The sequence below is a fragment of the Cinclus cinclus genome, chromosome 10, assembly GCF_963662255.1.
Source record: "Cinclus cinclus chromosome 10, bCinCin1.1, whole genome shotgun sequence".
Taxonomy (NCBI): Eukaryota; Metazoa; Chordata; class Aves; order Passeriformes; family Cinclidae; genus Cinclus; species Cinclus cinclus.
This window is the reverse complement of record NC_085055.1, coordinates 24,188,277-24,211,672: the sequence shown is the minus strand read 5'-3', so window position 1 is coordinate 24,211,672 and position 23,396 is coordinate 24,188,277. Positions and strand designations below refer to the sequence as shown.

Below are 23,396 nucleotides of genomic sequence, written 5' to 3'. Positions count from 1 at the left end.
TTTTTCTTAATAAAATGGGAGAACAGTAGCTGACAGGATATGTAGCTTTAGAGTTACACACTAAAGAATTGCAGGTTTACAAATACATGAAAAATACAAAAGTTAAAATCCTAAGGCATCCTAGGAACAGCCCCACTCTGCCTCCTGCACAGAGAGGGACAAGCAACCCCTGACTCTCCATACCCAACCTCAGTGTGGCACCCCCCTCTTCTTCACCCCCACCTTGTTTGTGGGTGACTGATTACCTGGGTTCTGACAGTGCTGACAAACCCAGCTGCCAAATAAACTTGAGCAGAGCAGACAGCAGTAATGTACTGGTTTGTTCATTTGATTTACATTCGAGCAGGTTTATAATGACCATAAGTGATTATTTTTACAAGAGGTACATAAACAAGTAAAATTGAAATGACTGCTCTGCGTGCTACTGCACATTCCTAATGCTGCATTTCTACGTGTACAAATGAATTCTTTCACTTCCAGTGGCTGATTACTGCCAGAAAGAGCCTGTGGCTGTGCAGGATGGCAGTCCCTGCTATAGTGTGTGGATATGGGGAAAGCCATTCCATTCCCCCCCAGAGAAGGGATATGAACAAGAGCTTTGGGGTTGCAAAGCCTCCCTCTAAAGCTTAACCATCTTTTGTCTTTTAGAACAGATGATACTCAATATTTTTGTGCATTGATCAGCACACTCTCCTGTTCAGGATGCAAGGCTGGTGTAAAGGTTTTACATGCCAGCAGTCCATGAAGGTCCCTTAGTGCCAGGACAGTGCTCTCCAGCAGAGACACCCAGTCCCAGAAAAAGGCTGAGCTCTGTTCCTATGCCATGTTATTGCTGGCAGGGTTATTGAAGGTTATATAACTCATATTATTGAGGCTGGGCCCTCCCTGTCAGAGAGGGAGCACACAGGGAACCCAGAAGTGTTTGGAGCAAACAGGACAAATAGCACTTAGACCAGGGGAAGCATCAGGATGTGCAGAAAGCCAGAAATGTCAGAGGAAAAAGAAAATTGCTTAGAGATATCTGAGGAAAGAATCTTCACTTCCTTCCAGAAACTTGGAGTGAGTGTCTCAAACTGAGACATGAGTAAATAAATACTGGTCACTACGGGAACAGGGACAAAGATGAAGACAGCAGTATGATTAAACATGGACAAAGTGGCTTTAAAATGTTAATTGCATTGTATACTTGGTCAAGCATGACGTTCTCTTTACATAATCATTCAGTGTATTTCAAGGATAATAATCTAACAGTGTAGCAGGTGGGATAAAAAGCAAACTCCTGCCTGTCAGCCTGTGCAAGCCAGGTTTGATGTGCGTGATCTCCAGATGCTGAGGCATATGTTGTCATTGGATACCTTTATTTTTTAGAGGCAGGTTAGATGGCTTTGTAACTTCTCACAGGTGCTGAGAATGTCTGAATTAAAGAGACATTTGTAGTAAGTCTATCAAATTGTGCTTCAGGAGTTTGGTACCGTTCATTTCCACTGTGGGAAGTATTTAAAATCCCAGATCACACACCCATACACAGAAATCCTGAGTTTACTGCACCTTCACTGTATCACATATGATAAACTGTATCACATCACATGTGAAACTTCTGGTAGACTGCATCATTTGGGGAAGGCTATTTCATCTTGCACTGTTTCATGTCTGTTTGCTGACAGCTTTCTCCACTGTAACTCTGCTTTGATACTTTCAGCTTGGACTGCACTGCACCTCACAAGAGCAGCAGCTGTTTTGTACTCCTGTCATCACATCTGATTATTACTGTTTATTATTCATTCTACAGTTTTTATTTTTGATGCCCATCCTGCTTTTAGACAGGCATTCAGTTATGGTACCCTAGCTAATTACAATAAATGAATGATCCAAATATTCCTGGAGCCCTGGTGTTAGATCAGACTGTACAAACAGAACAAAGACAATCCAACCCCTCATCAGATACTGTGGGCTAAGAACCACAAGCTACATGTGAGCTGTAGGCTGGAAAGCCAATATATCATCACCTATAGTTCGATTTTGATTTCAGACATACAGTAAATTGCCTTTTAGGAAATGGCCACATTTGGCTGCACCAGTTTCTGGACTGAAGGATGGAAGTACAGTGCTGACTGTGAAGACCATTGCAGGTTTCTGCTGCGACCTCCACCTGGATCATTTTAGCCACTTCATGTCTGTTATTTCATCTGAAAAATGGGAATGATACTTCCCAGGAGTGCTGCCATATTTGCTGTTTGTAGTATCTGTTAAGACTCAAACGAAAGACTTTTAGGAATGTAAAAAGTTACCTCTTCCACTGATTATTCTGAGATTACTGTCAAGACAGTCATGCTTTGATTTAAGAACTGCCAGGGTTTCTTTATACCTGCTTTAGGGGGTCAGAACACTTGGCAGCTGCTGAAATGGTTTTCCATCTGCCCAGGTCTCTTTAACACGTGTATTGTAGTGCTGAGTAACTCTATTCATTCCAGCTTATGTCATCTTGGATCTTTCTTCAGGCCAAACTGAAACTCTCCTTCTCACAATGGGTAGTACCACACTCCATAAAAAGTCTCATTGATTTCAGAAAGGCTTTCACTGATATGTTGTACTATTCATTGTTAAGTAAGGGAATAAATATCTCAATCTGTCTCTGTAGAGTGAGAGCAACAGAAACTGGAGGATGGGGAGTGGGAATTACAGAGACAAGGAAACCTTTCATTTTAAAAAGATGCAAAGAAAATGTGATTCATCTGAATGTCTTAACTCTAAAGGAAAGCTTGCACTGGAAAATGATAGAATATAGTACAGCGGCTGCCATCTGTAGTAAAGCAGAATTTAGGAATCTCATAACGAACAAGAATATAAATTACTTGGCTGCTGCATCATAAATTTTACCTAAACAGTGGAAATTCAACTGAAGTATGACTTCAGCCACTGAAGAATTCCAGGATGTAAAAGATATGGTGTTTCTGGGAGTGAGGCAGGGGTTTGTTTGGGTTTAGTTGCATTCATTTTCTGTCACATTTTACAGGGAGTTCCTTCAGATGTCACATAATACACTTGCAGCACAACTTCAGAGCTATTGAAAAAAACAGGGGTTTAATTTAGTGGTTTTAAAGGCTACATGAGAGCACAGTAACACTTGAGTCAAAAGTACTTTACGCCTGTAAATGTTTTGACCTTCGTCGCTCAGAGCCCTGCAAGAACAAACCCAGCTCTCCTGGTACACACAGTGCTGAGCAGTGCTTGGCAGGCTGGCAGATGTGACTGGAGGAGGATGTGAAGAAGTGGAAAAGCCCCTCAGCTGCATGTGCAAGATGCAGTTTTTAAAAGAAAATCCCAGCTGACTGTGCCATGCTGATTTAGACCACAACACAGGTCATGCTGGAAGGTGCAGAAAACAGCTGCAGCTTTCCCTCCCATCCTAATAGCATTCCCACATTCTCTTCCACAATCCCCTTCTTCCTCCAGTCCACTCAGGAAGAGCAGAAACGTCCCCAGATGCTGACATTAACCTGTGCTGCATCCTGTGTGTGGGATGGTTGTGCTGAGGGCAGGACGGGCTCTCCGAGGAAAGCTGTCCCAGGTACTGAGCTGGCTGAAACAAGTGGCACTCGTTTCTCTCTGTGTGTGCCCTGTCAGGAGAGGCAGTGGAACACACCTGGAGGTGTTTCTGGGCACGGAGCAGCCGCTGCTTTGCTTTGGTGATGTGCAGCAGTGAAAGCTGCTCAGCTGTGCTCCCTGACCTTGCCCCAGCGAGGGACTTTCCTGGAGATGCAGTTCAAAGTCTTGATTTTAATGGGAGTTGCAGACACTCGGGTTGTCTGAAAACAAGACAGATTACTTAGACACACCCTTGGAATAGCATTTGGCTGATGTTTGTGATTGCCTGTTTCCGATTGTTTTTGACTGTAGGGCAATGAAGTAAATTGATGAAAGTTCAACAATCATAATCTCATGCATGCTTGATTATTTCCATTGCTGCTGCACCCAGAATCCCCAATTAAAGCAGTCGTGTTTACAATATGGGGGAGTCTTTCCTTTTCAATAGGTAACCAAGAAGACAGTAATGAATTTTTTACCAGGCTACCTCTGCCTACTCAGCTTTCATTTCAAGCAGACTGTCTCAGAAAAGGGAAGAAGTAAAGCACTGGTAATTATCAAATGGACAGGTAAATCAGGCTTTTAGACATGCTTGTGATTTTGCTGCCTTGAAGTTTTCCTGGAGAGCTGGTAAAGGAGAGAATAGTCTTCCAATAACAAACCCTGAGCTTAATCTGTCCTTTTGTGACTCTAAGCCAAGCTCATCTTTCAGTTACATCAAATTCAGCCCAGTTAATTTTTCATTGGCACAAGTCATTGTTAACAGTACTCAATTCATATTTTCATAAAATCATAGAATAACTTGGGTTGGAAGGGACCTTTGTTAAAGGTCATCTAGTCCAAGCTCCTGCCCCAGTGCTTAGGGACAGGGTTTAGTGTTGGACTTGGCAGTGCTGGGTTACACATCCAACTTCATGGTGTTAAAGGTCTTCTCCAGTCTAAACAGTTCTATGGATCTTGAAATGACCAGAGACTACTTTCTTTTTAATAGTTAGCAGGTTAAAGAAGGCTCTGTTGTATTTAATTAGAAGGAAATAGGAATAAGGAATGTCTTGAGAAAACCCAGGAAGCAAAAAAAACAAATACAAATCAGGCTCCTGGGTTTAAAGAAAATCAGCAGCTGTTGGGCTTCTGAGGTCATATGGCCATCACATCCCTCTCAGGTTACAGATATACAGGGTAAGGTGTTCAGCAAGCACAGCCCCAGCAGCAGAGCCTCCAAATGTGACCCCGAGGTGCCGGTGACGCACGGCACGTCCCGCCACGCGCCCGGCGTGTTCCTCACGGAGAAACCCGGGAGCTGCGCCTTTCAAGTCTCCCTCTTTGGCATCTAGCCACGAGTGCTGAGGCTTTGAAAAGCAGGATTGTTCTGAAAGGGGGGGTGGCAGTTCCAAGCAGCCATTTGCCATGGTATGGCACATCCATCATCTTCCTGTAATCCACGGCTGCGTGTGCTCACATCACAGACAGTGCTCTTTTCACTGGCTCAGCGGCTGCAGCGCCTGCCAGGGAATTAGGGGGAACTGGCCAGCCTTCAAGATTTCTTCACAAGGACTTCTTAATCAGCTCCCATGCCTCTGTACTCTCATGGCTGTGTGTCTGGTAATTTGCTGTACTTTATGTACACTCTGTTCATCATACAGATTGGCTTTTTACTTTCTGCAGCAATTCCTCTCACTTTGCCAGCACCTTGCCATTTGCAGCTTTAATGCCTATCGATAGCACTTCATCAGCAATAGCTGCCAGTGTATATTCTTTTTACAAGATGTTCACCCTTGGTTTTTATAGATAGTTACAAATTTAGTCACAAGCTGATTGAATACTTCATTTTCATTTGCTTTTTGCATGGAGTAGATTCATCAAAATGAATGGCTCATAGGAAGATTGAAAACCGTGATGGAGAAGCTTCTCTAGGATGGGTTAGTGTCCCAGGCCAGAGTCAGCTCTGACAAACCCCACCCTGTGTGCCATGTCTGGGGTTTAAAACCATCACCAGGAGGGTTTTCACAGCATCCCATAGGCAGCTGCCTACGTAGCCCTAATGCTGGTCCTCATCCCACTGCCAGCACGCAGTCCCTAATTTGATTTTCCTCTGCCCTGGGAATGTTCACTCCCCAGATTGAGCCACAGGAATCTGAGCAATCGCCTTGTTAGCGAAGCCAGGGCACAGAAGGCATTTAATACCTCTGGTTTTGTGGTGTCCTCTGTCACCCTGAACCATTTATCATATTTCTCCTGGTCTTCCCTTCACTGCTGATGGGCTTTTCCTGTGGCCCTTCACATCTGTGCCGCTTTCAGTGCAGTTGGAGGTTTTGGTCTCCTGTTTGTCACCATGTGCCCATCTCACCATCCTCTGCCTCTCCTTTTCTTGTCTGCCTGAACAGGGGGACACCTGATTGAGTGGGCTCCACTTCTTTGCCTGCCCATGCTCTGCCACACTAATTGGAGACAGTTTGGTAAAATTATTTCTCTCTGACAGATGCCAGTTTTAAGCAAAACCTATTACCAAAATATCCCTGTGTAACTGGATAGTGAGAGTAAAGTCCAGAGCAACCTTCAGAAGGCCTTTGTCCCAGTCCAGTTTCAAATGTACGTTGGTGTAAGGATTGTAACTCTCAAGTCAAGCAGTTTGCTTCTAATTTTTTAATGGAAGCTGGTGGAAATGTGGCATGGGGAAGAGATTGTGCATCAGCCCATGTAGAAGGAATTTTTTTGCTCCTAGGGGAAGATACTACAGTAATCCTTGCACAAACAAGGCTTGGTATTTTACAATGAAACTATATTATTAGTTCCATTAAAGTTGCACAGAGTTGCGTGACCACTGTCGCTCCACAGCAATTTTTTTCATTTGCTGTCAGTGGCAGAACTAAACTGTCTTTTGATATTCAGTGAGGCGCAACAATTTGTTGCAGAGAAACAGATACAAGATTGTATCTTCTCCTGCCTTCTCTTCTCCCACTCCCTAGCTAGAATAAAATGCTCTGAGTGTTGCAAGGTCCCTCTCACAATATCTTCTGCTTTTTGGAATACCCATGGCAGAACTGCGGGGTTCTTACGGCTGGGTGACACATTACAGGAATATTTCTGTTGCCTGTTACAACAGCCTTGACGTGCTTTCAGCTTTGGAGATGTCAGGAGCCTGTAGTGCTTGAATGCACCAGGTCAGTGACAGAGGGATGTCCCAGTGCATATCCCAGACTTGGATACACACGCAGTCAGGTGGAGAAGATTCCATGAAATCATCGGTTCTGTCTCTTCTGATTACATTGAATGGTTCTAATGTAAATTTGTAATTAGAGGCCTGTTAATCTGTGGGGTTTCTAGTTTAGGGTTTGACTGCAACCTTATGGATGGCTGGTAACTTGGTAACTGTTCTAGATACCAGTAAACGTTGGGGTTTAATTGAATGTTAAAATGTCCACTGTTGTTCTTTGCTGCCCTTTAATTACCATTGTTTGTGTCTTCACTTTTTTGATTTGACAGAATGCTTGAATGCCTCAGTCAAGATCACAGCCTTAGCTACTGTAGGTGCACAGAAATTACTCTCCATGTCCTGAAGAGCCTTCACAGACCACTAAAGAAAACTGAATGGTTGCAAATCGTCTTCTGAGTTTCTTTGCTTTTTCATGGCTCAGGGAACACTACCCAGCAGCAGTGGTTAGAAAGACTCTTCCATTCACCTTGCACTGTCTGTACCTATCTCAGAAATTGCTGTCTCTGCTTTGTAGCACACCAGTCTTTTTGGATCTTTGTTTCAGATCTCTAATCTATCTTTAAATTAGGCATTTTTCCTGGCTACCTTAGTTTGCAGTGCTTTCTCCATCATCTAGCTCCAGTCATGTGATCCTCACATGCTATCTCTGAATAAAAGTTCTTTGAAGTTATAAAGCAGAAAGATGCCCTTGGTAAGCTGCTCTGATAAAGCTGCTTCAAGCAGGAAGAGCACAGTTGAGGTACAAAGGTGATCTCAAGTTAAATAAGAATTTAATGAAGTCCAACAGATGCTCACTTTACTATTCCTGAAAACCTAGTTTCTCCAAATTCTTTACCCAAGTAGATAGTCTGTGATGTTTTCTTTTCCAGCAAAGGATGTATTACTTGGCCTAGATTTTTGTAAGATGTCAGATGACAGGAATGGGCCTACTGAGACCAATTCAAGATACTGAGTGTTCTCTGGGGAAAAAAAAATCTAACTGCTTGTCCAGTTTTCAGATGGGATAGGGTTAATTTTCATCTTAGTAGAGTGCTGTGTTTTGAATTCAGGATGAGAATAATGTTGATAAGACACTGATGTTTTGATTGTTGTTAAGCAGAGCTTACCCTGAGTCAAGGATTTCTCTGTTTCCCATGCTCTGCCAGTGAGGAAGTGCAGAGGCATCTGGGAGGGAGCATGACCAGGACACCTGACCTGAGCTGGTGTACTGGTTTGAAAAGCAAAACCAGTGAGACTTCAAGTCAGTAATACAATTTTTAATAGGAAAGAGGAAAAAAAAAGAGAAAAAACAAAATACATGCAATAATAAAAATAAAACCACTGACAGAGTCAGAATACAACCTGATACCCTCTCAGTCAGGGTGTTGGTGCAGTTTTCCTCCAAAAGGTCCAGCGATGATGTGGCTAAAAACCTGGTTCTTCATCTGGAATCCAGTGGAAAAAGGCTGCCTTTGGCGTTCTAAACCTCAGTTTTTATCTAGGTAGGAAAGGCTTGGCTCGCCCTCCTGGCTGGAGCATCTCCCAATGGGATGATGTAATCTTATCAGTTATACAGTAGGACTGAATGGCCCATTAACAGAAGATACTTCCCACAGAGATAAGGATGATCACCCTTCTGAGATGGTAATAGAATATGTATGTTGTATTGTAAACCAGGACAGCTGGCCAAAGGGAGATTCCATGCCACGTGCCCAGTGTATAAACTGGGAGGAGCTGGCCAGGAAGCAGTGGTCACTGCCTGGGGACAGGCTGGGCATTGGCCAGCAGGTGGTGAGCAACTGTGCAGTGCATCACTGACTTCTCTTGGGTTTTATTCCTCTCTCCTTTTTATTACAGTGATTGTTAGGTTTACTTTTTTAGATTTTTTTTTTTAATTCTCCTGCCCTCAGAGATAGTGACGGGACTGAGCCAGCAGCTGTGTGGTACTCGGGTGCCAGCTGGGGTTGAACCACAGCACTGCTTGAGCTGGTTCCTGGATGGGAGCCCTGAGGAGCAGACCTCTACCTGCTGTGTCAGGCTGGAGACCTGAGCTCACGGTCCAGCCCAAAGTCCAGGTTGTCTGTGCTGGTTATCACCCAGGTCTCAGGCAGGGCCAGGAGCAGATTGCAGGGCTGGAGAACCAGCACTCAAACCCTTACCCCCACCATCCTGCCATTGCGCAGACGTGTGTATGTTTGGCGTGCGTCAAGTAAAATTCAAATTCTTAATCTAAAAGTTGAAAACCCTTCATAATCCCAAATGAACAAGTGTAAACCTAAATTCCACATGGGATCTTACAGAGCCCTTCTGCAGTTGTGAATTCAAGGATCTCTTATAACCTGTGGCTTAAGTAGATCATGACACAGTCAACTTTGACTACAAATTTCTTCTTAGCAAGATGGAATCTGCATCTTAACCTCTGAAATGAGGTTTGCTAGGCCTAGACATCCACAGGCTGGCCCAACTTCCACAGCAATCACAAGTACAGGTTCACATCAGAGATCTTAATTATTATCTCCAAACAACAGGCAAATAATTTGCATCTTGAAGAGTCTCTACATGGGTATTTACGTAATTTATGTTATACAAGGTCCACTGATGTGTATTTGCATAATAGAGCATAGCAGTGCCAGCAGATCCATCGCAGCACATGGTGTCAGCTCTCATGAACTTCCAGTGGGTTTTTCCCTTTATTGGAGCTCCTGTGACAGAAAAAAGCAGCAGTAATGAAAATGTATATAAGTGATGCATCTCAGAGCAGACTGAGGGCCTGTCAAAGCTTCCTTAGCTGGCTGGAAGCACACGAAGGTCAAGCCTCCTGCTAGGTCACCTGAGAAGTGCTTTGTGTATGTTCATGCCAGTTCTGTGCAGAGAAGCAGCAGAGATGATCCTTCCTGCTCATCAGGGCCCACTGAATTCCCTCATCTGGGGTCCCCACTGCTCTCCACACACTTCCAACAACACCCTGACACTTGCACGTCTGCAGCTTCCTCCTCCTTAAAAAGAAGCACTTCTCACCCCCACCCACCCTAAGCCTCTTGGCATGATCCACTGGATCCATGCACAGGTACCTGCAAAAGGACCTTGGGCTTTGTCACTGCTGTCACCTGGGCAGTCAAGCTTGAGCACATCAGTGTAGAGAGAGGCCAGACTTTCGGGTTCCAGTGCAGGGTTTATCACTCTCAAAATGGTGTTTTTAGCCTTCTCATGATGGAGAAAATGCCTCAGTGGGGTTTAGCCCATGAGGGCTAATGGCAGCAGTGTTTTTCCTTTTGGCCAAATGAGAGAACCCTGGCCAAGGTGAAGTTGAGCAGTGTTTTTACCCCCCAAAAATGGGTTTGTAGACCTCAGTCTGTTATGTACCAATGTTGGCAGACTTGCTCAGCTCAGTCTAGTGCTTTTGCTGTACATGACTCCATGAAAACTGGAGGGAGCAGTTCACATCCTTACAAAAACAGAGCAGGGAAAGGGATTGTTGCCAGCTCCAAACAAGAATTTCCTTCCTTTAATTTGCCCCACAGCCTGAAAACTGACAGAACATAGCCTTATGCATACCCTAATGGATGGGGCTTCATTTTGTAAGACTTTCTATTAGAAAAGTTTATTTTTTACCCTGGTTGTATATCTCCTTTCCATTTGTGTTGATTTGGGTATTCATCATCCTGCTGACTGTGATAAGGGTTCATCAGTTTCACTGCATGCTGCTAATAAGATAATGCTTTTAAGCCATTTGGTATTTTCATATGAAACATGTTCTTGCTGCTGCAGCTCCTCAGCAGAGTGATGGCTTTAATCACCCTCCCTGTCAGTAACTGTCAGCTGTGATGGAGCTGGGGTTCTGGCCGGCTGGATAAACCAGCAATGTGAAATAGAGGATGTGCAATGCTGAAGAGTTGCCAGACTAGAGCAGAAGAAAAGATAATTTAAGATTCCCATACCAGAGCTGAAACAAGCCTAATGCCATGATGTTTTTCTGTACTACTCCTGATGTTCAGGCTAAAATGATTAATACAGGATAATATCTTACCACAGTTTCTTTTGATTTCAGTTCTGAGTGAAATTAAATCCTGGAAAGATTCAATAAAAAAAAAAAATCCTAGTGATTGATATAAAGACTAGAACTATTGTTTGGCATTGCAACTAATCCTTTTTATCATCTAGATTAAAAGTAATCAGATGCTATGTAGATTGAGGTGATTTCAATGTTTATTTTATAATTAAACATCAATTATTATTATATCCTATTTGAACCTCTCTAAGAGGTTCTAAAATCTCTAAAAGATTTTTAATGTAAAGTTCTATGGCTGCTCAAGAAGTGACAGAAATACAGGAAGCATTTGAAAGCCTCCCTGTTGCCATTGAGATCTGGTGACTTCAGAATCTTAAAGCAGGAATTGTATCTGCCCAAGTTTCTAAGGGAGCAATGGGAATAACAGGAGGAATTTGACTAGATTTTAAAGAATGAGGAATGATGAGAGCAGCCTGCTTGCAGGGTGAAAAGACCTTTTCAGATATCTTTTAGAGATGCTTGCGATTATTTTCCTGTAGCTGCCATGCTGGAAGTTGATGTGAGTTGTGGTCATTCACTCCAGGTTTGGCCAAGCTGCCTGCAGTGTCTGTGTTGAATTCTCCCTGCCTCTTTTTAAAGGCTGCTGAGCTAAAAGGGCTCTGCCCTGAGTCCCAGCCCTGTGGTGGGAGGGGAGTTCTGCAGTGGCTGATTTTCTCCTGCTTGCTTCTTACGGATAAGAGATCTGCTTATGCTAAAATGTGAGAGGATGGTTCCCTGAGCAGAGAGCAGTCCATGCTCCTGACCCTCGCTGCTATCTCCTTGGGGAGGCATGAACACATCTCATGCAGTGGCACAGAGCAGTTTCTATTATCACTTCTCCTTTGGCTGACACCCTGTTAGTTAATTGATTAGTTCTTTCCAGTGTATTTTGGGCCAGTTTGCTTCCAGGGTAGACCCAGGCAGTCCAAGCAGAGCCTGCTTCCAGCTGAGATGCCCCTCCCTGCACAACTCCTCTGACTGGACAGGGCACGAGAGACCTGGGTGCAAGCACCCCTTGTAAATCACTCACAGAAGGGTCTGAGCCCTGGTATCATCTGCCAGTGCTGCCCCAGCTGGCAGATTCCTCTCTGCTCTCCTGCCACTCGGTGTGATCCCACAGGCTGGTGCTGGCAAGGTCTGGCTGAGGAGAGCAGACCTGCAGAGCATCCTCCACCTCCCAGGGCTGGTGTGCACAGCCAGCTGCACAAACACAAACCATGGAGGGCTTTTGGAGATGGAGCAGGATCTAGAGAATCCTTCTTCCCCTAGGGCTGGACAACAGCTGCCTGGGAGCATTGAGAATCTCACTGGTGTGTGAACACAGCTGGGGCTGTAGCCTGGCACAAGGAAGCCTGAACTTCCTGGGGATTGGCCTTGCTGTACACAGGTTGCAGCCTACTCACACCTGACCTTACTCTCAAGTTACATGGTTGTCTTCTCATGGTGTGGAGAAACTGTAAATGCTGCCTAGGTAGACCTGCGAGTGTTTTCAGAACTACTTTTCAGTTCTAGACCTGAGGGCTGATAGACATGTGCCTAGCTTAGCAGGTGGGTAATAGTATTTCTCTTGGTGCTCCAAGTCCTGTTTAAAGTTAAGCAAAGTTGAAGGGAACTTCCAATCCTGGCTGTAAGTTGAACTTAAACTGCTGAAGTATAAGATCATATCCAGGCCTTTTACAAAATGGAGCTCTCTGTGTTTAGAGCAGCAGAGCTGGATTAAAATCCTCATTACAAATGTCAATTGCAAGTACAATTAGCAGGTTATGAAAAGGTTGGATATTCGTAGCATGTAAATTTTGAAGCCAGAAAAGGTGCAGTTTCTCCTTAAGGGAAAGAGTGCCAATAACACATGCTCCTTTTCTTCCTGAGAAATTAAAGAGTTTCTGGGGGGAGGAGTTAGGATGGCTTTAAATATTTTTGTTCTCCCTTCCAAAATAAGTTTATAGTTTCCCCACATACAATTTAATTAAGCCTTCCATTTGACCTTTGTCTTGAGCAATAAACTGGGAAAGATGTGGGTAGAAGGAGAGCACAAACAAAGCATGCCCCACGTCAGCCAGTGTGAGAACTATTTCTGTAACCAAAACTAATGAGATCATCAGGACAAAAGCAACAGCCAAAGCATTTTCAATTATTACTAATATTTTTCTTCCTCGAGCCAGTTTATATTTTTCTTAATTACAGCTTTGAGCTGTGGCATGATATTTAGCAGATGCCTTCAGCACTTGGCGTGCTGATCACTTGCTCACTCCAGACTGGCAGGGGCACCTAATCTTTGAAGTCTGGAGCTCACATTCATCTTTAACCATAAAGGTCAGCCCTGCATTCCTCGCATCCCCCCAAACTCCCATTAAGTTTAATAGGAGATTGGAGCATGCAAGGCATGCATCAGGATCGCTCTCAGTCTTCCTGATATTGCCAGTGAGGCATGTACACAATTTCCAAACTTAGCTAATTAATTGCACCATACAGTGAAGGCAGACGGCTGTCACAGGGCTTTTGAGTTTTTTATTACAAGAAAGTTACAACGAATGTTCCACAGATTTACTGGGAACATCATGTTTTACAGATACTTCCATGCTGTGTTTCAGGATATCATGTCAGCTGTCCTGCACTACGTACGCGGTATCTGGCAAGCTAAACAAGCATAAACATGCAACCACAAACATGTGCCTAGGACTAGACTAAAAACAGATGTTTCCAGGAAATGTAAAAGATGTTTGGCATGTTTTAAGCTTATACTTTCAGCTTGTCTGCATTTGAATAAGTCCCATATTAACAAATAGAATAGTCCAATATAAACAAAATGACGAAACCTTTTCTTGCAAATGACTGATTGATTAATGGAAGTACTGCTGAATCACACAAGGTTTGTTAGGTTAGATTATTTCTTCCTAAGGAAAAGATGGATTGTTCCTGCTTGGCAGGAGTTGAAGCAGTTCTAAGTGTGGGTTTACTTTTAAACACAGAACTAATGCAGTTGTATTGTGGCTCCTGAAAATCCCGCAGGGTTTGCTATGGCCACTGTGTATCAAAAGCCAAACACATACAGTGACAGGTTTCCTTAGAGCAGGACAGCTGAGATAATGTCCCATTCTCTCTATGCATGTGTATATTGCACTCAAATGTGTATGGACAAAAAGATTGCTTGGGAAAAGGGGAAGGAGCTGCCATTTCATGTAAGTGTGGGTTCTAGGCACCTGACACCTCAAACTGTCTCATGGTTGTTCCTGACTTTTCTTTATTGCATTTGAATTAGTTCCTGAAAGTTCCAGCCAATGTTATTTCTTTAGGAGAGTGGGTATGGCTCTCAGATGGAAGAATTTGTATCCAGAATGTACAAAATCTGCAGGAAAGAAAGTAGTTCTCTCACTAGCCCACAGGGAATGGCAATCTGCCAAAGATCACACACACATCATAGAGCTTAATATAGAAATAAAACCTGGACATAGATAATCCTGGTCCCAATTTATGATTATCCCCCCACTCATTCTTAAAAAAAAAAAAAAAGAAAATTCTTAAAAAGAGAAATTAAATTATATCAGATTCAAACTGAGACACATTAGCTTACTATAATCTTGTCCCACAGATCTTGTGGAAAGGCTGGTCTGAACATAATGCCTCTCAGGAGTTCAGTGGGGAGAGTGGTCTATGCACTTGAAACTCCTAGAGTTCTTTCTTTTTCTCACTAAAGATTTTCTTTTTTTCCTCCTAACGCCAGGTTTCCATGAAAAGGTGTGTGGGGAAAAGACTTCTCTGGACACCACATTCTCAGGATGAAATAGAAAATGATAGAACAGTACATACAGAGCTGTTCATTGCTCCCTTCTTCTGGCTCCACAAAGCATACATTACACCCACCTTTACTGACTGGTATTACACAGACAATAACGGACTCCAGATTTTGGAGAATTGCATCACGAGTTATCATACTTAAGGAGTTCTCACATTCCCATTTCCACAGCATTCCTGTTTCCATTTGTCTGCTGCAGCTGTAACTGGAAATAATTAGTGCTGGTCTTAATGTCAAGATAATGGATTATTTGGAAATTGTTGGTACATTTTATGGCGACAGCATTGTTTTGCAATTTCAGAGCTTCTTCCTTTGAATATGTAAAAGTAATTTCAGCTTTTGCTACCCGAGGTGATAAAAAGCTAATAATAACACTGCAGCATCTACTGTAATTTAAGAGCCTGTTCCACCAAGTTGCACCTAGCTTTAATTTTCTTATGAAGCTGTCAGCCAAACCCAAGCCTGTGATCGAAGGGAAATGTATCAAGCAGCTGAGCTCCAATGTGGAGAGGAACTGCAGGTGCTGACCAGTTCACTCCAGACCTGCATTATGAGTGTCATTACACCCATGATGAAGCATTCAAGACCAAGGCATTAATTTGCTATCGTAGCTGCTGACAGTCTGTCTTTTCGAAGCACAGTGTTTGCATGAAAGTCTAGAAAAGAATGGACAGGTCTGACTTGATGTAATTAACGTGAGGAAAGCAGAAATAAACAGTCTCTGCTTCTTTTGTCTTCCCAAATAGCTGGGTTGGAAGTTCTCTCCAGCAGCTCCTGGTTAAAACTGATAGAAACGTGTCCAGAATCCCCACGTTGTGGGCACGGTGGATTGATGAGCATGGATTCTCTGCTGGCAGTGCCCCGCTCCACTAGAAACCAGGCTGCTGTAATTAACATCAGCAGGACCGGTCTGGCAAATCTCTCTGGTTTGTTTTTATTCAGCCTCTGCCCGCAGGGGCTGTACCCCTATCTGGTGAGAGGATCTGCAGCCTTAGAGGCAGCAGGCTGTTGGCCAGTCACGAGTGCAGTGCCTCAGGAGCAGAGATCCAGTCATTTACCATCTGAGAAAGGGCTGAGCACAAATCAGATCAAGAGAAGGACAGAAATAGAAGGAGGTTTCTGTTAAATAGCTGAACTTGTTCATCCCTTGGCAGGACAGTGGGAAATACGAATAGATTAAAGCAGACCCTGCTGATGCCTCTCACTAGACAGCAATAGTGTGCGAGCACACCAATAAATAGTTACATGTTTCATAATCCCTGGCAGTAGCAAACTGCAAATAATTTGGCCTAAAAACAGGGAACCTTGGTGCCAGTATGACTTGAACTTCTGTCGGATGACCTGGTAATAACTTTAAAAAATTTTAATGGCATTGTTTTGCCCCAGTATCTTTACCGCCTCTGATTCAGGTGTACTTTAGCATGTAACTCATTGAATGCATTTGAAAGGCATAATCAGCCCTCACTATAGGGGAGGTTTCCTGTTCCTAAATTAGCTATCAGTGACAGTTTTGGTTCTCCTGCCATCCTAAGCTGGTCTCTCTGAGGAACAGTATTGATCCACAGAGGTATTTATGAGTAGCTTGGTGCGGTCGGAGCAGCACGTGCATTACTGGGCAGCAATCTGCGGTTCCATCTCGGAGGTGAAGATAATCCTGAACGCTCTAAACAGCGAGGTCAAGTCGTTTTCATTCCATGTTGTGTTTATAGTGTCAAGATGCGAGTTTAGCAGCAGTTAAGGCAGATGAGAGTTCAGCTAAGGAAGTGGACTCAATCCCCTGGACTAACTGAGCTGTAATCTCAGGCCTGGAGGCACTGTGAGCCATCTTCAGTGACCCCAGCAGACCCTGTCCTCGGCAGGAGTCCCGAAAGGCTGCTCACAAAGGCTGCTTTGGCAGTCAGCTGCCTTCACTAAGCACCCTTTTTGGCATGATTTGAATATTCTCACTGAGAGCCTGGATGAGGGAACAGCACAGCCACTACTGCAGTGGCTGTATCTCCGCCATGGTGCAGAGGTAAATAAACAGCACAGAACAATATTTGTGTGCCAGTGTCCCAAGGCCATCCCATTGTCAGGCTGAGGCGAGCTGAAGCCCTCAGAGAGTTTAACTACTCCATTTCTGGAAAGGACAGAGGGACTGATGGTGGAAGTAAGTTTCTAGTGGTGGAGAAATCTTCCAATGGGCAACCCTAAAACCTTTAAAACACAGAAGGTAAACAGGAGAACAAACCAAAGCTGTGGGGTTTGGTGGGTTGGTTTCATGAAGTCATACTCCAGGGGCTGGATTCGTGGGTGCTGAACATCTGGGGTTTGCTGTGTTGAGACTGAAGTTTCATTTCTGTGCTAGTCTTCACACTAGCACTTTTTTCTTTCCTAGCATGATCAGTACTTTTTTGCCTTTGAATGTCAGTAGTAGACTGAACATCTCTGACTCAGAGAAGAAGATTTAAGAGGAAAAACTCATGTAACTCAGAGTGTCTCAGCCAAAATCGTGGAGTGAGTAAGCAACAGGAACTCTGAGGAAACTGCAATAAAATAGGATATCTTTATACTGCTGAAATTGTGCCTTAAAGACCAAATAAAGGATTGAAAACTATTTTGAACTGAATTGAAAGTTAAGCTATTTTTATTTATTTTTAAGAAAGGAGAAAACAGAGCATTTTGAATAAAATGCCAGTTTTGCACAATTAGATCCCAAATTAGAATTGGCCATGAATAGTATCAGAAGATCCTCTGCTGTGAAGACAGAGAGAGAATTCAGAATGGAGTCCTTCCCCTGGAAAGGATAAAGGCAGAATTTTCTAATGTATTATTTAACGCTTGTTATGTTGTGCATTAAGCAGTCACTGAGAGGAAAGCTTTTAAAAACCAACAGTCTCCCTGATAGCATTAAATCTTACCCTAGATTTTTGTTAAAGTCAATAGTAAGAAAATAAACGAATTAATACATTTCAGTCTGCCCGATTTATAGACGCCAATCAAGTTACAATGCTGGACATGGCCAGCTGAAAGAGGGGAATGGATTTACCTGAGTGAGGTCTTAATTTAATCAGCTGGCCCCAGAGAGCTGAAGTCAGCAGGCTGGGTAAGAGGCAGCAGAGAAATAGTGCTTTACTGCAGCTGCAAAGGAGAGTGACAGTGATGGAAAGGACTCGAGGCAGTGTCAGAACACACGTATTTCCATGATTTATTCTTAATTTACTTTAATGACAGTCTGAAGGTTGTCCATTTTTCTTCAAATGTCCTCAGAATACTGATATTTTCTAAACATTTCGAGCATGCTTTTTCTCCCCCTCCTTCCTGTGAGCTCCACTGCAAGTTGGAATCACAGCAGAGCTCTGCCTGCACTTTGCCATAAGGAATTTCAAGCACAATGTCAGAATACCCTTTTCCCAAAATATGCCTTGCCAGCTGCTGTCCCTTCACTGCAGTCCGTCTTGAGTCAGGTGTAGGAATCACACATTCCTCCGGGATTAATGTTGATATTATGGTAAAATGGAGGAATTCGTTGCATTTCTTTTACAGTTTATTCTGGCAAAAGAATAATATGTGCTTTCCCAATACAATAGCTCATTTTTAGTATCAAGTGAATTTATTGATGGTTGTTCAGAACTACTGACATGCAGACAATGATCTCAGATTACATTTACATTTCTGGAATACTTTCCATCTTTCCACTTTCTGCCAGGAACTTGCTTCTGTGATTCAGAGTTTTCATTTTAAGATTGGACTGCTGTTTCATCTGCATTACAAATCCATGCCTTTCGCTTTCTTATGTATGTGCACTGCATTCATCAGTAACACAAATCCTTTAAACTTAGACCTGAGCATTTATTGTTAATTATAAATTCTTCCAGGTAGGCATTTGTTCTTTCTGAGCACTCAGGTATGCTTTTACATATTGACTATAAAATCATCATCCCTTCAGAAAGATGAAGTAGTCTTTTTGTTTGTTAGTTTCTCCATATTGCCAATGAGAGGGTTTAAGGGCAGTATGGTCTCAGTAATATTTGCAAATAACTGGGAAATGTCTTCATAACTGAAGATTTATTATTTTCTCCCTTTAAAAAAAAATCCATGTTTTTGCAATAAAGGGCTACTCCTACTTTCTTCTGAATCCAGTTCTTTATATAAAAAAAACCATGAATTGCTTCAAAATGCATCTGGAGGGAGAAGCCTTCCAGCGCTTAAAGGAGCCTTTCAAAAAGGGGGGAGAGTGACCCTTTACACAGGCAGTGAAAAGGACTAGAGGCTGTGATTTTAAATGAAAATAGGAGAGATTTAGCTTAGACAGTAGGAAGAAGTTCTGAACTCAGAGGGTGCTGAGGCCCTGGCACACGGTACCCAGAGAAGCTGTGGATGCCCCATCCCTGGGAGTGTCCAAGGCCAGGTTGGATGGGCTTGGAGCTACCTGAGATAGTGCAAAGTGCCCATGGCAGTGGGGTAGAACGAGGTGATCTTTAAGGGCCCTTCCAACTCAAACCATTCTGGGATTCTGTTAAGTCAATATGCAATCTCCTGCAGCAGCCCACCAGCCTGGGAGGTGTGTTCCACTGCAACACTGTCTTACAAAGCCACTCAATCCTAACACCACATTTCAAAGCATGAGCTGGTTCCTAGCCCAGGTGAAACTGAAGGTACTTTCTGTGAGAGAAGATCAGGTTCTGAGCCACTACAATGCAGAATACCTATTATTCTGCTCAGGCTGTGTCTATGAGTAGCCAAGGAGAGCCAGGCAGGCAGAGAAAACTTTTTGAGCAGAACAGTGAGTGCTGAGGACAGAGCAGCCATGCTGAGCCCAGCTAAAATATGAGTGCAAGTGCCCCATCAGTCTCCATCCATGTTTCAGTTGTTCAGAATGGGTGTACAACATGTTCCAGCAATATTTAAATATGTTTGAGCACCGTTTAAAAGATGTGTGATTAAGCTCATGTTTACTTTCATGTTTTCAGATATACTCAAGGACAAGAAAACCCATCCAGAAAACAGAAATGAACCAAAACCAACCATGAAAAGGATTGACACCACAACCACTACAAGCACTGTCAAGTCATCCTCCAAACACAGTGTTACTGGAAATGGGGGCAGCCCAGCCCTGAGTCCCTCCCTTGCTCTTCTGGCAGCGCTGGCAGTTCTGTGGCACTGTCCCCTGTAGCTGCATTGCCCTGCAGATGCTGTGCTAGTGCTCCTGTTCACTGTCATTGATACCTGCAGCCTTACCCGACTGGAAACAAATGGAAATGGCTCTCTAGCTGATGTGATTTGTTAGGATAAATAAGAAGTAAAATGCTGGAGTTGGCAGATACTTAGTGTCATCACTTACAATGTCTGCAGATAGCCTTTGGCAAAGCCCACCCAAGGTACATCGAGGATGATCAAAAGGGTCTGAGTAGCTTAAGTTATGGGGTAGAAATAACTGAAAACACAGAAATTGTGTATGTGTGTGTTACTGTTTCTATCAGTTTCGTTTGCTAGAATCTGACAGGCTGTTGTTTATTTGTTTAATTTTTCTGGTAAGTTATATGAATGGTCAGTCTTCAAATTCAAGGCAATGCATACTTTGTTTATTTTTAGTGAACAGCTAACAAGCTGTGCTACAGTTCACAGATTCATAGAATATTATGGGGTTGGGATGAACCTTAAAGATCATCGAGTCCCAAGCCCTGCCATGGGCAGGGACACCTCCCACCAGCCCAGGCACCAGGTTGCTCCCCTGTACGGTGAAGTGCTCTCCACCGCCTGGATGAAATTCCTGAGTGGTCAAGAAGATCAAAGCATGTTTGAAACTTTTTTTCACTCTTATTGTTTAGATTGTAGGAAGCAACATAAAAACATATGGTGTGTCTAATATATCAGTATAGTTGCCTTAACTGTGGAAAAAAATAAAGCCACTTTGTTTACTGAGGGACATAGACAGTGAGTTTCCCTGCCCCACAAAATGTCATTACCAGATGCTTTAGCATATGCTCAAGGCTTATTGGATGAATGTCCAGCAAAGGGAAACATAAATAAACATAATAATGTTTTATCCACTTGAATGCAGCTCTGTACAGAAAAAGAAGGGAAAAAAAATTTCAGTTCAAACTTACTTTGCCTATGAGATGTTATGTTGAAACCAACTTAAGTTTTCCATAAAGGTCCCAGAGATATAAATTATTGGGAACTTCAATTAGACACTAACTAGATTTTGTGTACTATGGATCTCTGAAATCAACCATTTCATAAACTGTGTATTATTTAATTACATTTCATGTTTAAAATTTTGTATCACGTTAGGTGTAAATGTAAAACATTCTGAAGTCTAGAACATTCTCTGTTATGCTTCATTTTGATTGCTACCCTGGAAAATGTCAAATGTGCATTATATTACAAGGCTATTTTTTTTAAGTCAATGATACATTGATGCATTTTAACTTTTTGGACAAAAAAAAGTACTATAATAACTTCTAATGGGTTAAGAGTTAATGTGTGTTTTCCAGCAACTGTTTACAGTGCCATTGAATATATGTATACAAACGCAACTGTATGGATACAGTGATTAATATGATAAATATATGGAACATTAGAATTGTTACATTTACTGCATTTCATAATTATTACAACCGTTTAATAGCCATTTTCATGTTGTAGACTGTTCTTATGTACAGTTTTGTAAGATTTAATGTAAAACACTTGCCACTGGTTTTTTTTGTACGACATCTCTTTGGTACTTGGCGTTACCCAGTCACTGCAATTACTCAAAAGAAAAGCCCTGTATCTCACTAACCAACTTCAGGCGTTTTATTGGCAACTTTGATTCTAGAAGCCTGACTCAAAAGAAGGTGCCATGGGACAGGATTACTGCTGGGTGTCACCACACAGGAGGTGACAATAGCACAGAAGCAGCAGGCAGTAAGTGAATGAAGGCTCACTACACTTGCACATTTCCAGACAGTATCAGTGAACATGTCTAATCATGTTTGCAAAGGCGGGGCCTGAGCTTCATTTCTAGTTTGGTTCCTAGATCATATTTATAACAGAAAAGTATCATCAGAACCATGGATGCGCCCAGCTGCAAAGACAGCATCTCCAAAGTGGCAGCAGCTAAATTTTCTGAAAGATAATTCAGTTTTAACGTTGAAACAAGGAGATAAAATTGAGAAGATACTTATATTAGCATCAAGTATTTTATATTTTAACTCTGATTTTTCACAATGGTAAAGATAGTAATATCCCTAGGGAGCGCTTCCCAGTCCGATCAGTTCCCACAAGTATTTAAATGCTGTCCTGTGTTTTCCAGGGTTTGTGAGCTGCACCAGTCTATGGAAGCATAATTTAAAATGCTGCTTCTTGTATTCATTTTCAGTGCCCTTTGGAAAAGTGCTTTTACCCGCAGAGGTGTGCAGGTCCCATCTTCTGTGCAGTGGAAGGACTCTGTGCACTCTTAGAGAATCTTGCACTGTGAAGGCTGATTCAGACAGGAGCTCTCCATGCTCACACAGATATGTGCCCCGGGTGCTCACACTCACCATCTGCCCCCTCAGCTCACACCAAGCATTCCAGCTTCAGTGGAGCAATTCCTGTCTGATGCTTGTCAGCCAGACTACTGATTTAGTGTTCTCACACTGAAAGTGCTCAGTCGTCATTGAGGCACTGAAAGTGCCCATCAGGATTCCTATGGATAGAGGTTTCAGGGCTGGGCTCTGATCCTGCCAGATGTCAGCTGGGCAGTTTGGGGTTTTCAGCTTTTGCTCACCTGCAGAGAGGGAACTGGAACAGCCAGAGCCAGGTGTGTTTCTGAGGTCTGTTCTGGAAAAGGTTTTAGCAGCGATCTCGCCAGCCGTGTGTTCAGCTGCAGCAGAGGGAGCTGCAGAAGCCCTGCAGGAGGCAAGTATGCAGTAATTCACCCAGGGGCTGATTTCTTGTTGCTAAATGTCATAATTTTGCTGGACGGAAACCTCTGAAAAATCAAGGGTTTGGATTTGGGGATTGGTCAGTGAATATTTGTATTCATCTCTCAAGCTAAACAAGATAACCTTTTACAAGTTTCTGTAACAAGACACAAGTTCAGATGGTGGAGTGAGATAGAATCAACTCATTTCATTGGACTCAACCAATATTTTGATAGACACAACTTGCTGCAGAATGAGGGAAGAGGGCTTTACATCAATTAATACATTTCATCCAAAAACATTTCTACACTGTTAAGAAGAGTACTGGTCAAACCAGTGTGCAATATGTTCACAATGAGCATCAAAAGTAGGGCCATTTTAAAGGGCAATGCAGTTTATTTTTACTGGTGGTTTATGATTTTTTTCCCTCAGGATCAGTTGCATTTACATATTTAAAAACTAATGTTTCCATCAAACAAACCATCTATACCAGCAAAGGCAAGACCAACTGGCTGTGTCAGATAAAACAAGCATTCGTTTTCAGATGAATAAGATACCTGCTTTACAAAGTTTTAGTTTGTTACCCAGGACACTCTAATTATGGTGCAATTACAAAGGTCTAAATTCAAAATACTTTTGAACTTGTGTATGTAATCTCAGTGTAAAATTAGGTATCAGTCTAAGAGCATTGATGTAGCCTCGCCTAACAGTTACAAATTACATTTAGCCACTGCTTTCTGATTGTTTATTGTTTTGCTATGACTTTGAATATTTTGCTGTGCCCACATCTGTGAATGCCAGCATTGGAAAGTAACTGCTGTCATGCATTTGTGAGTAAAATCAATGTACAATTTTCTGTTGGGAGTCATGCAGGCTTTTTACCAAATCAGACAAAGCTGCCATGGG

The 23,396-nt window shown here is 42.7% G+C and overlaps 1 protein-coding gene across 1 annotated transcript in view; it reads left to right on the top strand.

Annotated features, from left to right (window-relative positions):
* The window catches only part of LOC134047740 (glypican-5-like), a 330,546-nt gene extending 310,772 nt beyond the window's left edge, over positions 1-19,774 (top strand). Inside the window, exon 9 of the mRNA XM_062499109.1 lies at positions 19,572-19,774. Coding sequence (XP_062355093.1) covers positions 19,572-19,774 — 203 coding nt within the window. The remainder of the gene's footprint in view (positions 1-19,571) is intronic.
* The last annotated feature ends 3,622 nt before the right edge of the window (positions 19,775-23,396 follow it).